Source organism: Bombina bombina, chromosome 4 (genome assembly GCF_027579735.1).
Source record: "Bombina bombina isolate aBomBom1 chromosome 4, aBomBom1.pri, whole genome shotgun sequence".
Lineage (NCBI taxonomy): Eukaryota > Metazoa > Chordata > Amphibia > Anura > Bombinatoridae > Bombina > Bombina bombina.
In genome coordinates this window covers 568,699,759-568,717,566 of record NC_069502.1, presented here as the reverse complement: position 1 = coordinate 568,717,566, position 17,808 = coordinate 568,699,759, and the positions used below count along the sequence as shown (strand labels likewise).

Sequence of the window (17,808 nt, the reverse complement as noted above, 5' to 3'; positions counted from 1 at the left end):
TTTCTCTGAAGCTGACTGCTTGGAGATTGAAAGCTTGATTCTTTCTAAGCGTAGTTTTTCCGAGTCAGTCATTGAGACTATGATTCAGGCTTGTAAGCCTATGACTAGGAAGATTTATTATAAGATTTTGCGTAAATATTTGTATTGGTGTGAATCCAAAGGCTACTCGTGGAGTAGAGTTAGGATTCCTAGGATTTTGTCTTTTCTCCAGGAGGGTTTGGAGAAAGGTTTATGGGTAGGGGGAGTGGTATTTAACAGCTTTTGCTGTGGTGCTCTTTGCCTCCTTGCTGGTCAGGAGTGATATTCCCAACAGTAATTAAGATGATCCGTGGACTCACCGTGTCAAGAAATAAATACATTTATCAGGTAAGAATAAATTATGTTTTTATTCTTAACAGCCATTGCATCGCTTCCCCCGCCCGTAGCAAACCCTCTTCCCGGGAATCGACTTCCTCCAATCACAGCGTTGAATCAGACACTGATTCCCCCGCGGGGGGCCTCCGTGATTGGAGGATGACCGATCCGTCATTTCTGACATTTGAAGAGGCATGCGACGACCAGGGGAATCGCTGGAGCGGCTGTCAAGATTAAAAGGTAAGTATTTTCACAACACGACTGAAATGTAAATTTTGATGAATTAAAGTGCCCCTGTTTTTAATTGGCTTTTTCAAAACCGGGCACTTTTTCATCGAAATTTACATTCACTTTAACTATGTTTATAGCCCACTAGGTGTCACTCTTGATTAAGTAAAAAACACATTTTTTTTTTTTTTAGGTTATTTATTTCTAAGAGATAAATTAGGAGACAATTTGATAAGACCCATGTTCATTTTATTTAAAAAAAAAGTTTTTGTAGTGCTGCTCTCAGACAGTGGGTCGAATTATCATATGGCGGGCAGACATGATTCTCTGTAGCTAATCATGTTTGCCCGGCCGTTTAAAAGCCAACAGCATACCCTTTCTGCATTTAACATTGCACAAGCAGTTCTGTTGAATGCCGCCCCCTGGCCTGTCTGCCGCTCAGAGGCGGCGGACGAGTTAAGGAGCAGCGGGGTCTTAAGACTGCTGCTTCTTAACTCCTGGTTCCGGTGAGCCTAAAGGCTCGCGCGGGATCAGGGGCCATTCGGCCCTTGATAATTCCGCCCAGTGTCTCCATATACATATATACAGTGGATATAAAAAGTCTACTCACCCCTGTTAAAATGGCAAGTTTCTGTGATGTAAAAAAATACAGTTAAATAATTTCAGAACTTTCTACCTTTAATGTGACCTATAAACTGTAAAACTCAATTGCAAAACAAATTATTATCTTTTAGAAATAAAAAACTAAAATAATATTGTTGCATAAGTGTGCACACCCTTAAACTAATACTTTTGTTTTGTTGAAGCATCCTTTGATTTTATTACAGCACTCAGTCATTTTGGGTATGAGTTTTTCAGCATGGCACATCTTGACTTGGCAAGATTTGCCCACTCTAATTTGCAAAAACACTCAGAATCTGTCAAATTGTGAGGGCATCTCTTGTGCACAGCCCACTTAAGATCACCCCCACAGATTTTCGATTGTATTCAGGTCTGGGCTCTGACTGGGCCATTCCAAAACTTTAATATTCTTATGGTGAAGCCATTCCTTTGTTGATTTGGATGTATGCTTTGGGGCGTTGTAATGCTGAAAGATTTAGTTCCTCTTCATGTTCAGCTTTCTAGCAGAAGCCTGAAGGTTTTGTGCCAATATTGTCTGGTATTTGGAACTGTTCATAATTCCCTCTACCTTGAATAAGGATCCAGTTCCAGCTGAAGAAAAACAGACCCAAAGCATGATGCTGCCACCAAAATGCTTCACTGTGGGTATGGTGTTCTTTTGGTTATATGCAGTGTTTATGCGCCGAACATATCTCTTGGAGACTGTTTTTGCAAAATTTAGCTGGGCTTGGATGTTTTTTTTTTTTTTTTAATAAGCAAAGGCTTCCGTCTTGCCACGCTACCCCATAGCCCAGACATATGAAGAATACTGACGATTGTTGTCACATGCACCACACAACCAGTACTTGCCAGATATTCATGCAGCTCCTTTAATGGTGCTGTAGGCCTCTTGGCAGCCTCCCAGACCAGTTTTCTTCTCGTCTTTTCATCAATTTTGGAGGGACGTCCAGTTCTTGGTAATGTCACTGTTGCGCCATATTTTCTCCACTTGATGATGACTGTCTTCACTGTGTTCCATGTATATCTAATGCCTTGGAAATTCTTTTGTACCGTTCTCCTGACCTTTTAACAATGAGATCCCTCTGATGCTTTGGAAGCTGTCTGCGAACCATGGCTTTTGCTGTAGGTTGCGACTAAGAAAATGTCAGGAAAGACCTACTAGAACAGCTGAACTTTATTTGGGGTTAATCAGAGTCATTTTATATAATGGCAGGTGTGTATTGACTCCTATTTAACATGATTTTGAATGTGATTGCTCAATTCTAAAAACAGCTACATCCCCAGACTTATGCAACCATATTTTTTTTTATTTTTTTTTTACTTCCCTCCACCTAGAAGTTTCAGTTTGTTTTTCAATCAAGTTGTACAGTTTATAGGTCACATTAAAGGTGGAAAAAGTTCTGAAATGATTTATCTTTGTCTTTTTTTTTTTCATCACAGAAACCTGACATTTTAACAGTGGTGTGTAGACTTTTTATATCCACTGTATCCTTATGTGAGACTCCCAAAATAACAGATATAGGTATCATTTCTCCAACATAGGTGTGTCCGGTCCACGGCGTCATCCTTACTTGTGGGATATTCTCTTCCCCAACAGGAAATGGCAAAGAGCCCAGCAAAGCTGGTCACATGATCCCTCCTAGGCTCCGCCTTCCCCAGTCATTCTCTTTGCCGTTGTACAGGCAACATCTCCACGGAGATGGCTTAGAGTTTTTTGGTGTTTAAATGTAGTTTTTATTCTTCAATCAAGAGTTTGTTATTTTAAAATAGTGCTGGTATGTACTATTTACTCTGAAACAGAAAAGAGATGAAGATTTCTGTTTGTAAGAGGAAAATGATTTTAGCAACCGTTACTAAAATCGATGGCTGTTTCCACACAGGACTGTTGAGAGGAATTAACTTCAGTTGGGGGAAACAGTGAGCAGACTTTTGCTGCTTGAGGTATGACACATTTCTAACAAGACTTGGTAATGCTGGAAGCTGTCATTTTCCCTATGGGATCCGGTAAGCCATTTTTATTAAATAAGAATAAAGGGCTTCACAAGGGCTTTAAAGACTGGTAGACATTTTTCTGGGCTAAAACGATTGATTTATAAGCATTTTTAATACTTCATAGCTTTGAGGAGTTATTTTATTCTTGGGAATTATGTAAAATAACCGGCAGGCACTGTATTGGACACCTTTTTCACTGGGGGCCTTCTCTAATCATAGGCAGAGCCTCATTTTCGCGCCTCTATTGCGCAGTTGTTTTTGGGAAGCAAGACATGCAGATGCATGTGTGAGGAGCTCAGATACATAGAAAAAGCTTACTGAAGGCGTCATTTGGTATCGTATTCCCCTTTGGGCTTGGTTGGGTCTCAGCAAAGCAGATACCAGGGACTGTATAGGGGTTAAATATAAAAACGGCTCCGGTTCCGTTATTTTAAGAGTTAAAGCTTTCAAATTTGGTGTGCAATACTTTTAAGGCTTTAAGACACTGTGGTGAAATTTTGGTGAATTTTGAACAATTCCTTCATACTTTTTCACATTTTCAGTAATAAAGTGTGTTCAGTTTAAAATTTAAAGTGACAGTAACGGTTTTATTTTAAAACGTTTTTTGTACTTTATCAAGTTTATGCCTGTTTAACATGTCTGAACTATCAGATAGACTATGTTCTGTATGTGAGGAAGCCAAGGTTCCTTCTCATTTAAATAGATGTGATTTATGTGACACAAAATTTAGAGAAAATGATGCCCAAGATGATTCCTCAAGTGAGGGGAGTAAGCATGGTACTGCATCATCCCCTCCTTCGTCTACGCCAGTCTTGCCCACACAGGAGGCCCCTAGTACATCTAGTGCGCCAATACTCCTTACTATGCAACAATTAACGGCTGTAATGGATAATTCTATCAAAAACATTTTAGCCAAAATGCCCACTTATCAGCGAAAGCGCGACTGCTCTGTTTTAGAAAATACTGAAGAGCATGAGGACGCTGATGATAATGGTTCTGAAATGCCCTTACACCAGTCTGAGGGGGCCAGGGAGGTTTTGTCTGAGGGAGAAATTTCAGATTCAGGGAAAATTTCTCAACAAGCTGAACCTGATGTGATTACATTCAAATTTAAATTGGAACATCTCCGCGCTCTGCTTAAGGAGGTGTTATCTACTCTGGATGATTGTGAGAATTTGGTCATTCCAGAGAAATTATGTAAGATGGACAAGTTCCTAGAGGTCCCGGGGCCCCCCGAAGCTTTTCCTATACCCAAGCGGGTGGCGGACATTGTAAACAAAGAATGGGAAAGGCCCGGCATACCTTTTGTCCCTCCCCCTATATTTAAGAAATTGTTTCCTATGGTCGACCCCAGAAAGGACTTATGGCAGACAGTCCCCAAGGTCGAGGGGGCGGTTTCTACTCTAAACAAACGCACTACTATCCCTATAGAAGATAGTTGTGCTTTCAAAGATCCTATGGATAAAAAATTAGAGGGTTTGCTTAAAAAGATGTTTGTTCAGCAAGGTTACCTTCTACAACCAATTTCATGCATTGTTCCTGTCACTACAGCAGCGTGTTTCTGGTTCGATGAACTGGAAAAGTCGCTCAATAAAGATTCTTCTTATGAGGAGATTATGGACAGAATTCATGCTCTCAAATTGGCTAACTCTTTTACTTTAGACGCCACTTTGCAATTGGCTAGATTAGCGGCGAAAAATTCAGGGTTTGCTATTGTGGCGCGCAGAGCGCTTTGGCTAAAATCTTGGTCAGCGGATGCGTCTTCCAAGAACAAATTGCTTAAGATACCTTTCAAGGGGAAAACGCTGTTTGGCCCTGACTTGAAAGAGATTATTTCTGATATCACTGGGGGTAAGGGCCACGCCCTTCCTCAGGATAGGTCTTTCAAGGCTAAAAATAAACCAAATTTTCGTCCCTTTCGCAGAAACGGACCAGCCCCAAGTGCTACATCCTCTAAGCAAGAGGGTAATACTTCTCAAACCAAGCCAGCCTGGAGGCCAATGCAAGGCTGGAACAAAGGTAAGCAGGCCAAGAAACCTGCCACTGCTACCAAGACAGCATGAGATGTTGGCCCCCGATCCGGGACCGGATCTGGTGGGGGGCAGACTTTCTCTCTTCGCTCAGGCTTGGGCAAGAGATGTTCTGGATCCTTGGGCGCTAGAAATAGTCTCCCAAGGTTATCTTCTGGAATTCAAGGAGCTTCCCCCAAGGGGGAGGTTCCACAGGTCTCAATTGTCTTCAGACCACATAAAAAGACAGGCATTCTTACATTGTGTAGAAGACCTGTTGAAAATGGGAGTGATTCATCCTGTTCCATTAGGAGAACAAGGGATGGGATTCTACTCCAATCTGTTCATAGTTCCCAAAAAAGAGGGAACATTCAGACCAATCTTAGATCTCAAGATCCTAAACAAGTTTCTCAGGGTTCCATCGTTCAAAATGGAAACCATTCGGACAATTCTTCCTTCCATACAGGAAGGTCAATTCATGACCACGGTGGATTTAAAGGATGCGTATCTACATATTCCTATCCACAAGGAACATCATCGGTTCCTAAGGTTCGCCTTTCTGGACAAGCATTACCAGTTTGTGGCACTTCCATTCGGATTAGCCACTGCTCCAAGAATTTTCACAAAGGTACTAGGGTCCCTTCTAGCGGTGCTACGACCAAGGGGCATTGCAGTAGTACCTTACTTGGACGACATACTGATTCAAGCGTCGTCCCTACCACAAGCAAAGGCTCATACGGACATTGTCCTGGCCTTTCTCAGATCTCACGGGTGGAAAGTGAACGTAGAAAAAAGTTCTCTATCTCAGTCAACAAGAGTTCCCTTCTTGGGAACAATAATAGACTCCTTAGAAATGAGGGTTTTTCTGACAGAGGCCAGAAAATCAAAACTTCTAAGCTCTTGTCAAGTACTTCATTCTGTTCTTCTTCCTTCCATAGCACAGTGCATGGAAGTAATAGGTTTGATGGTCGCGGCAATGGACATAGTTCCTTTTGCGCAAATTCATCTGAGACCATTACAACTGTGCATGCTCAGTCAGTGGAATGGGGATTATACAGACTTGTCTCCGACGATACAAGTAGATCAGAGGACCAGAGATTCACTCCGTTGGTGGCTGACCCTGGACAACCTGTCACAGGGGATGAGCTTCCGCAGACCAGAGTGGGTCATTGTCACGACCGACGCCAGTCTGGTAGGCTGGGGCGCGGTCTGGGAACCCCTGAAAGCTCAGGGTCTTTGGTCTCGGGAAGAATCTCTTCTCCCGATAAACATTCTGGAACTGAGAGCGATATTCAATGCTCTCAAGGCTTGGCCTCAGCTAGCAAAGGCCAAATTCATACGGTTTCAATCAGACAACATGACGACTGTTGCGTATATCAACCATCAGGGGGGGAACAAGGAGTTCCCTGGCGATGGAAGAAGTGACCAAAATCATTCAATGGGCGGAGACTCACTCCTGCCACTTGTCTGCAATCCACATCCCAGGCGTGGAAAATTGGGAAGCGGATTTTCTGAGTCGTCAGACATTTCATCCGGGGGAGTGGGAACTCCATCCGGAAATCTTTGCCCAAATAACTCAATTGTGGGGCATTCCAGACATGGATCTGATGGCCTCTCGTCAGAACTTCAAGGTTCCTTGCTACGGGTCCAGATCCAGGGATCCCAAGGCGACTCTAGTAGATGCACTAGTAGCACCTTGGACCTTCAACCTAGCTTATGTATTCCCACCGTTTCCTCTCATCCCCAGGCTGGTAGCCAGGATCAATCAGGAGAGGGCATCGGTGATCTTGATAGCTCCTGCGTGGCCACGCAGGACTTGGTATGCAGACCTGGTGAATATGTCATCGGCTCCACCATGGAAGCTACCTTTGAGACAGGACCTTCTTGTTCAAGGTCCGTTCGAACATCCGAATCTGGTTTCACTCCAACTGACGGCTTGGAGATTGAACGCTTGATTTTATCAAAGCGAGGGTTCTCAGATTCTGTCATTGATACTCTTGTTCAGGCCAGAAAGCCTGTAACTAGAAAAATCTACCATAAAATATGGAAAAAATATATCTGTCGGTGTGAATCTAAAGGATTACCATGGAACAAGATAAAAATTCCTAAGATTCTATCCTTTCTTCAAGAAGGTTTGGAGAAAGGATTATCTGCAAGTTCTTTGAAGGGACAGATTTCTGCTTTATCTGTTTTACTTCACAAAAAGCTGGCGGCTGTGCCAGATGTTCAGGCTTTTGTTCAGGCTCTGGTTAGAATCAAGCCTGTTTACAAACCTTTGACTCCTCCTTGGAGTCTCAATTTAGTTCTTTCAGTTCTTCAGGGGGTTCCGTTTGAGCCCCTACATTCCGTTGATATCAAGTTATTATCTTGGAAAGTTTTGTTTTTGGTTGCAATTTCTCCAACATAGGTGTGTCCGGTCCACGGCGTCATCCTTACTTGTGGGATATTCTCTTCCCCAACAGGAAATGGCAAAGAGCCCAGCAAAGCTGGTCACATGATCCCTCCTAGGCTCCGCCTACCCCAGTCATTCTCTTTGCCGTTGTACAGGCAACATCTCCACGGAGATGGCTTAGAGTTTTTTAGTGTTTAACTGTAGTTTTTATTATTCAATCAAGAGTTTGTTATTTTAAAATAGTGCTGGTATGTACTATTTACTCTGAAACAGAAAAGAGATGAAGATTTCTGTTTGTAAGAGGAAAATGATTTTAGCAACCGTTACTAAAATCCATGGCTGTTCCACACAGGACTGTTGAGAGGAATTAACTTCAGTTGGGGGAACAGTGAGCAGTCTTTTGCTGCTTGAGGTATGACACATTCTAACAAGACGATGTAATGCTGGAAGCTGTCATTTTCCCTATGGGATCCGGTAAGCCATGTTTATTCAGAAAGTAAATAAGGGCTTCACAAGGGCTTATTAAGACTAGACTTTTTCTGGGCTAAATCGATTCATATATTACACATATTTAGCCTTGAGGAATCATTTAATCTGGGTAATTTGGTAAAATAATATCGGCAGGCACTGTTTTAGACACCTTATTCTTTAGGGGCTTTCCCTAATCATAGGCAGAGCCTCATTTTCGCGCCGGTATTGCGCACTTGTTTTTGAGAAGCATGACATGCAGTCGCATGTGTGAGGAGCTCTGATACATAGAAAAGACTTTCTGAAGGCATCATTTGGTATCGTATTCCCCTTTGGGCTTGGTTGGGTCTCAGCAAAGCAGATACCAGGGACTGTAAAGGGGTTAAAGTTAAAAACGGCTCCGGTTCCGTTATTTTAAGGGTTAAAGCTTCCAAATTTGGTGTGCAATACTTTTAAGGCTTTAAGACACTGTGGTGAAATTTTGGTGAATTTTGAACAATTCCTTCATACTTTTTCGCAATTGCAGTAATAAAGTGTGTTCAGTTTAAAATTTAAAGTGACAGTAACGGTTTTATTTTAAAACGTTTTTTGTACTTTGTTATCAAGTTTATGCCTATTTAACATGTCTGAACTACCAGATAGACTGTGTTCTGAATGTGGGGAAGCCAGGGTTCCTTCTCATTTAAATAAATGTGATTTATGTGACACTGAAAATGATGCCCAAGATGATTCCTCAAGTGAGGGGAGTAAGCATGGTACTGCATCATTCCCTCCTTCGTCTACACGAGTCTTGCCCACTCAGGAGGCCCCTAGTACATCTAGCGCGCCAATACTCCTTACTATGCAACAATTAACGGCTGTAATGGATAATTCTATCAAAAACATTTTAGCCAAAATGCCCACTTATCAGCGTAAGCGCGACTGCTCTGTTTTAGATACTGAAGAGCATGAGGACGCTGATGATAATGGTTCTGAAATGCCCCTACACCAGTCTGAGGGGGCCAGGGAGGTTTTGTCTGAGGGAGAAATTTCAGATTCAGGGAAAATTTCTCAACAAGCTGAACCCGATGTGATTACATTTAAATTTAAGTTGGAACATCTCCGCGCTCTGCTTAAGGAGGTATTATCCACTCTGGATGATTGTGAGAATTTGATCATCCCAGAGAAACTATGTAAAATGGACAAGTTCCTAGAGGTCCCGGGGCTCCCAGAAGCTTTTCCTATACCCAAGCGGGTGGCGGACATTGTAAATAAAGAATGGGAAAGGCCCGGTATACCTTTCGTCCCTCCCCCCATATTTAAAAAATTGTTTCCTATGGTCGACCCCAGAAAGGACTTATGGCAGACAGTCCCCAAGGTCGAGGGAGCGGTTTCTACTTTAAACAAACGCACCACTATACCCATAGAAGATAGTTGTGCTTTCAAAGATCCTATGGATAAAAAATTAGAAGGTTTGCTTAAAAAGATGTTTGTTCAGCAAGGTTACCTTCTACAACCAATTTCATGCATTGTCCCTGTCACTACAGCCGCGTGTTTCTGGTTCGATGAACTAGTTAAGGCGATCGATAGTGATTCTCCTCCTTATGAGGAGATTATGGACAGAATCCGTGCTCTCAAATTGGCTAATTCTTTCACCCTAGACGCCACTTTGCAATTGGCTAGGTTAGCGGCGAAAAATTCTGGGTTTGCTATTGTGGCGCGCAGAGCGCTTTGGTTGAAATCTTGGTCAGCGGATGCGTCTTCCAAGAACAAACTACTTAACATTCCTTTCAAGGGGAAAACGCTGTTTGGCCCTGACTTGAAAGAGATTATCTCTGATATCACTGGGGGTAAGGGCCACGCCCTTCCTCAGGATAGGTCTTTCAAGGCCAAAAATAAACCTAATTTTCGTCCCTTTCGTAGAAACGGACCAGCCCCAAGTGCTACGTCCTCTAAACAAGAGGGTAATACTTCTCAAGCCAAGCCAGCCTGGAGACCAATGCAAGGCTGGAACAAGGGAAAGCAGGCCAAGAAACCGGCCACTGCTACCAAGACAGCATGAACTGTTGGCCCCCGATCCGGGACCGGATCTGGTGGGGGGCAGACTCTCTCTCTTCGCTCAGGCTTGGGCAAGAGATGTTCTGGATCCTTGGGCACTAGAAATAGTCTCCCAAGGTTATCTTCTGGAATTCAAGGGGCTTCCCCCAAGGGGGAGGTTCCACAGGTCTCAATTGTCTTCAGACCACATAAAAAGACAGGCATTCTTACATTGTGTAGAAGACCTGCTAAAAATGGGAGTGATTCATCCTGTTCCATTAGGAGAACAAGGGATGGGGTTCTACTCCAATCTGTTCATAGTTCCCAAAAAAGAGGGAACGTTCAGACCAATCTTAGATCTCAAGATCTTAAACAAGTTTCTCAAGGTTCCATCGTTCAAGATGGAAACCATTCGAACAATTCTTCCTTCCATCCAGGAAGGTCAATTCATGACCACGGTGGATTTAAAGGATGCGTATCTACATATTCCTATCCACAAGGAACATCATCGGTTCCTAAGGTTCGCATTCCTGGACAAGCATTACCAGTTCGTGGCGCTTCCTTTCGGATTAGCCACTGCTCCAAGGATTTTCACGAAGGTACTAGGGTCCCTTCTAGCGGTGCTAAGACCAAGGGGCATTGCAGTAGTACCTTACTTGGACGACATTCTGATTCAAGCGTCGTCCCTTCCTCAAGCAAAGGCTCACACGGACATAGTCCTGGCCTTTCTCAGATCTCACGGATGGAAAGTGAACGTGGAAAAGAGTTCTCTATCTCCGTCGACAAGGGTTCCCTTCTTGGGAACAATAATAGACTCCTTAGAAATGAGGATTTTTCTGACAGAGGCCAGAAAAACAAAACTTCTAAACTCTTGTCGGACACTTCATTCCGTTCCTCTTCCTTCCATAGCGCAGTGCATGGAAGTAATAGGTTTGATGGTAGCGGCAATGGACATAGTTCCTTTTGCGCGCATTCATCTAAGACCATTACAACTGTGCATGCTCAGTCAGTGGAATGGGGACTATACAGACTTGTCTCCGAAGATACAAGTAAATCAGAGGACCAGAGACTCACTCCGTTGGTGGCTGTCCCTGGACAACCTGTCACAAGGGATGACCTTCAGCAGACCAGAGTGGGTCATTGTCACGACCGACGCCAGTCTGATGGGCTGGGGCGCGGTCTGGGGATCCCTGAAAGCTCAGGGTCTTTGGTCTCGGGAAGAATCTCTTCTACCGATAAATATTCTGGAACTGAGAGCGATATTCAATGCTCTCAAGGCTTGGCCTCAGCTAGCGAAGGCCAAGTTCATACGGTTTCAATCAGACAACATGACGACTGTTGCGTACATCAACCATCAGGGGGGAACAAGGAGTTCCCTGGCGATGGAAGAAGTGACCAAAATCATTCAATGGGCGGAGACTCGCTCCTGCCACCTGTCTGCAATCCACATCCCAGGAGTGGAAAATTGGGAAGCGGATTTTCTGAGTCGTCAGACATTGCATCCGGGGGAGTGGGAACTCCATCCGGAAATCTTTGCCCAAATCACTCAACTGTGGGGCATTCCAGACATGGATCTGATGGCCTCTCGTCAGAACTTCAAGGTTCCTTGCTACGGGTCCAGATCCAGGGATCCCAAGGCGACTCTAGTAGATGCACTAGTAGCACCTTGGACCTTCAAACTAGCTTATGTATTCCCACCGTTTCCTCTCATCCCCAGGCTGGTAGCCAGGATCCATCAGGAGAGGGCGTCGGTGATCTTGATAGCTCCTGCGTGGCCACGCAGGACTTGGTATGCAGATCTGGTGAATATGTCATCGGCTCCACCATGGAAGCTACCTTTGAGACGAGACCTTCTTGTTCAAGGTCCGTTCGAACATCCGAATCTGGTCTCACTCCAGCTGACTGCTTGGAGATTGAACGCTTGATTTTATCAAAACGAGGGTTCTCAGATTCTGTTATTGATACTCTTGTTCAGGCCAGAAAGCCTGTAACTAGAAAAATTTACCACAAAATATGGAAAAAATATATCTGTTGGTGTGAATCTAAAGGATTCCCCTGGGACAAGGTAAAGATTCCTAAGATTCTATCCTTTCTCCAAGAAGGATTGGAGAAAGGATTATCTGCAAGTTCCTTGAAGGGACAGATTTCTGCCTTGTCTGTGTTACTTCACAAAAAGCTGGCAGCTGTGCCAGATGTTCAAGCCTTTGTTCAGGCTCTGGTTAGAATCAAGCCTGTTTACAAACCTTTGACTCCTCCTTGGAGTCTCAACTTAGTTCTTTCAGTGCTTCAGGGGGTTCCGTTTGAACCCTTACATTCCGTTGATATTAAGTTATTATCTTGGAAAGTTTTGTTTTTGGTTGCAATTTCTTCTGCTAGAAGAGTTTCAGAATTATCTGCTCTGCAGTGTTCTCCTCCTTATCTGGTGTTCCATGCAGATAAGGTGGTTTTACGTACTAAACCTGGTTTTCTTCCAAAAGTTGTTTCTAACAAAAACATTAACCAGGAGATAGTCGTGCCTTCTTTGTGTCCGAAACCAGTTTCGAAGAAGGAACGTTTGTTGCACAATTTGGATGTTGTTCGCGCTCTAAAATTCTATTTAGATGCTACAAAGGATTTTAGACAAACATCTTCCTTGTTTGTTGTTTATTCTGGTAAAAGGAGAGGTCAAAAAGCAACTTCTACCTCTCTCTCTTTTTGGATTAAAAGCATCATCAGATTGGCTTACGAGACTGCCGGACGGCAGCCTCCTGAAAGAATCACAGCTCATTCCACTAGGGCTGTGGCTTCCACATGGGCCTTCAAGAACGAGGCTTCTGTTGATCAGATATGTAGGGCAGCGACTTGGTCTTCACTGCACACTTTTACCAAATTTTACAAGTTTGATACTTTTGCTTCTTCTGAGGCTGTTTTTGGGAGAAAGGTTTTGCAAGCCGTGGTGCCTTCCATTTAGGTGACCTGATTTGCTCCCTCCCTTCATCCGTGTCCTAAAGCTTTGGTATTGGTTCCCACAAGTAAGGATGACGCCGTGGACCGGACACACCTATGTTGGAGAAAACAGAATTTATGTTTACCTGATAAATTACTTTCTCCAACGGTGTGTCCGGTCCACGGCCCGCCCTGGTTTTTTAATCAGGTCTGATAATTTATTTTCTTTAACTACAGTCACCACGGTATCATATGGTTTCTCCTATGCAAATATTCCTCCTTAACGTCGGTCGAATGACTGGGGTAGGCGGAGCCTAGGAGGGATCATGTGACCAGCTTTGCTGGGCTCTTTGCCATTTCCTGTTGGGGAAGAGAATATCCCACAAGTAAGGATGACGCCGTGGACCGGACACACCGTTGGAGAAAGTAATTTATCAGGTAAACATAAATTCTGTTTTCTTCTGCTAGAAGAGTTTCAGAGTTATCTGCTCTGCAGTGTTCTCCTCCTTATCTGGTGTTCCATGCAGATAAGGTGGTTTTGCGTACTAAACCTGGTTTTCTTCCGAAAGTTGTTTCTAACAAAAACATTAACCAGGAGATAGTCGTGCCTTCTTTGTGTCCGAATCCAGTTTCAAAGAAGGAACGTTTGTTGCACAATTTGGATGTAGTTCGTGCTCTAAAATTCTATTTAGATGCTACAAAGGATTTCAGACAAACATCTTCCTTGTTTGTTGTTTATTCTGGTAAAAGGAGAGGTCAAAAAGCAACTTCTACCTCTCTATCTTTTTGGCTTAAAAGCATCATCAGATTGGCTTATGAGACTGCCGGACGGCAGCCTCCTGAAAGAATCACAGCTCATTCCACTAGGGCCGTGGCTTCCACATGGGCCTTTAAGAACGAGGCTTCTGTTGATCAGATATGTAAGGCAGCGACTTGGTCTTCACTGCACACTTTTACCAAATTTTACAAATTTGATACTTTTGCTTCTTCTGAGGCTATTTTTGGGAGAAAGGTTTTGCAAACCGTGGTGCCTTCCATCTAGGTGACCTGATTTGCCCCCTCCCATCATCCGTGTCCTAAAGCTTTGGTATTGGTTCCCACAAGTAAGGATGACGCCGTGGACCGGACACACCTATGTTGGAGAAAACAGAATTTATGTTTACCTGATAAATTACTTTCTCCAACGGTGTGTCCGGTCCACGGCCCGCCCTGGTTTTTTAATCAGGTCTGATGATTTATTTTCTTTAACTACAGTCACCACGGTATCATATGATTTCTCCTATGCAAATATTCCTCCTTTACGTCGGTCGAATGACTGGGGAAGGCGGAGCCTAGGAGGGATCATGTGACCAGCTTTGCTGGGCTCTTTGCCATTTCCTGTTGGGGAAGAGAATATCCCACAAGTAAGGATGACGCCGTGGACCGGACACACCGTTGGAGAAAGTAATTTATCAGGTAAACATAAATTCTGTTTTTGCCTCAGCCAACTTCAAATAAGTTTATTGTAATTATTTACCAATTAAAATACTGTTTCTTTGTTACAACACATCTATTTTTTTACTGAGAACTGTGGCAGTTTTAAGATTACAAAACCATAAGCCATTACCTGTAAAGTTAGTAAATATAACTATACAAACTTTCCACCCCCTATTTCATGACATTATTCTGAAACATGTTCTGGTTTAGCTAGTTAGTTTCACTCCCATTATGTGCATGATGAAAGTAGATTGTGAACTTGCCTTATTTGAGGTTCACTGCTGAAAATTGGCTAAACCAGTGTGTTTGGAATTTCAAAATTATATAAATCTGAAAACAGTTGATGGCAAAAAGTACTTTGAAAAAAATAACTAAGATCTGTATTAAATCTTATATGTTGATCACGTTCTTGCTTTACACACATTTTTCTTGTTTAATGAATTAAATGTGTAATTAAACATTAGTGAACCATTGTATTTGTATTTCTCTGGCAGGGCAATTCTACTCACCCATAGAGTACGACAAGCCTATGTTGAAACAAACAGAACAAAGAAATTAAAGCAAACTAGTACATTAAGAATTGCAGCTGAATTTCATAAAGGTAAGTACTCCCCTGAAGTAGACAAATATTTTGCCTATAAAAAAAAAATGTAACTCATTCACTCACATCTACTCTATTTACTGATTCTTATGGCAATACTATATGTCGATAAAAACTCAATTTTAGCAGATAGAAAGCAGTAAAAGCAACTGCCTTTTTCCTACTGCAGCAAACTCATGTTAAATGATTATCTCTCTTAAACTGTTGTGCTGGGGATTTTCCATCTAAAGGGGAGGAGAGTCCACATCTTCATTCATTATTATTGGGAATTAAGAACCTGGCCACCAGGAGGAGGCAAAGACACCCCAGCCAAAGGCTTTAATACCTCCCCCACATCCCCCAGTCATTTTTTGCCTTTCATCACAGGAGGATGGCAGAGGAGTGCCAGAGTTTCGGAGTAGTCTCTTATGGAGGGTAGTACTCTTCGCAGTGGGACTGGAGTTTTAAGTAGTCTTGTCAGCCTCTCTGTGAGAGCCTAGGCGAAAGTAAGAGTCCGGAGATGCAGGGAGAGTCTTTCTGCAAAACCATCCCGACTCATATTAACAGCTCCATAAGCAATCAGCATTGACGAGTTTCGCTGCCTGCTTTCTTCACTCAAGTCCATGTCAGGAGCGAGGCTACTAACCTGTCACACTTGAAGGGCCGTGTTCCTGTTCCACAGCGTAGATTCTGGTAAGATTGTTTAATTTTTTTCTTAATAATGATAACATAGAAGATAGGATCACAGTGTGGCGCTTTTTTATCTTTACAGAATCAAGGGTTAATATTATTGAACAGTGGGGGTTTATACACAATATTGTTTGTGTCATTGCTGTTTTCTGTGCGAGATGAAGCTCTGGCAATGTGTGGAACTTTCAGGTTACTTGTGGAAATTTTGCGCGGCTATTTTTTTGCGCGTTTTTCCCTAGTACAGGCGCGGTCCTGCCAGGCGTTCCATGTGACTTTCCTTCTCTGTTGATTTGTGAAAAAGGAGACGTAGCTATTTCTGTAGTCTGGGTCCTAGGAGGTGGTGAGGGCCCCGGCCATTGGTGGTATAAAGATGCCTTTTTTATAAATAAAGTAAGTCTACCCAAACGCACAAGCGATGGAGGACTCTGACGTGTTGGAGGGCTCTCCTTCCTTAACAAAGTCTCATTCCTGTGTTTATTGTGAGGAGGTTGTAGTAGATCAGCCTGCCCAACTATGTTCCACATGCCTTGATAAAGTTACATCTAAATATAAACGAATGTCTAGTACTACTGAGCCGTCCACCTCTGAGGATTTCTCGTCGCGGGAGGTGTGTTCCCTACATTCAACTCCGATTTCAGATGCAGCGCCCCGGGGTCCAACCGTTACTCCTTCGGGAGAGATTTGTTGGCCGACAGACTGCGGATCAACTGGAATCGGCGGTTTCGAAAGTGATCCATGCCTTACCACGTTCTTCTAAGTGCAAGCGTAGGGTTTATTATAGCGGCCCAGCCCAGGGTTTGTCCATGCCGATGGATGATCCAGAGGCCCTATACGATGACGAGGCTCACGCTGACTCTTCAGAGGAGGCCGCTTCTGGGTCGGAGTCCGTGTCATCTAAACCTCCGGTGGCGGATGACCTTGGTTATAGGTTTAGGATTGAGAATTTGCGCTTTTTACTATGGTAGGTGCTTAGTACTCTGGAGGTTTTGGAACCGAAGTTACCGGATAAACCTGCGATTCCTAAGCTTGACAAGGTATACGAAGACAGGGTAGTGCCTCAGTCTTTCCCGGTGCCCGTTAATATGGCAAATATTATTAAGAATGAATAGGAGCAATTAGGGTCGTCCTTTACCACTACTGCTTCTTTTAAGAAACCTTTTCCCGTTCCGGACTCTCAGCTTGAGCTGTGGGGCACCATTCCTAAGGTGGATGGGGCCATTTCTATGCTCGCGAAGAAGACTACTTTTCCCCTAGAGGATAGTTTGTCGTTTAAAGAGCCCATGGATAAAAAGCTGGAAAACATGTTGATAAAGATGTTTCAGCACACAGGGTTTGTTTTTCAGCCAGCAGCGGCCGTTGCGGTGGTCGCAGGAGCTGCGACATATTGGTGTGAATCCCTGTGTGAAATGGTTGAGGGGGAGACATCCATCGACGAGATACAGGAGAAGATTAAGATGCTGGAGGTTGCCAATTCTTTAATCTGTGATGCCAATATGCAAATTATTAGAATGCTAAGGTGTTGGGTTTCTCAGTTTTTAGCATGCAGGGCTCTGTGGCTAAAATCTTGGTCTTCTGACATGACCTCTAAAACGAGGCTATTGTCCCTGCCTTTTCAAGGAAAGATCCTATTCTGTCCAGGATTGGATTTGATTATATCCATGGTTTACGGGAGGCAAGGGAGCTTTCCTACCACTGGATAAGATGGCTAAACCTAAGGGATCTACTTTTCGTCCCTTGCGTGCGGACTAGGCCCAGCGCCAGCAACCCACCGCGAAAGTGGACCAGTACAAGAGACTTGGAAGCCGGCTCAATCTTGGAATAAGTCCAAGCAGAGCAAGAAGCCCGCTGAGACTAAATCAGCATGAAGGGGCGGCCTCCGACCAGTCTCCTGATCACGTAGGGGGCAGAATATCTCTGTTCTCAGATGCATGGTTGCAGGATGTTCAGGACCCTTGGGTGCTAGAAGTTGTCTCCCAGGTTTACAGTATAGGGTTCAGATCCCATCTGCCCAAGGGCAGATTCCTCTGTTCAAACCTGTCTTCAAGACCGGAGAAGAG

At 43.6% G+C, this 17,808-nt stretch overlaps 1 protein-coding gene across 1 annotated transcript in view; it reads left to right on the top strand.

Annotated features, from left to right (window-relative positions):
* The window catches only part of MDN1 (midasin AAA ATPase 1), a 1,255,339-nt gene that overhangs the window by 761,391 nt on the left and 476,140 nt on the right, over positions 1-17,808 (top strand). Inside the window, 1 exon segment of the mRNA XM_053710546.1 lies at positions 14,976-15,082. Coding sequence (XP_053566521.1) covers positions 14,976-15,082 — 107 coding nt within the window.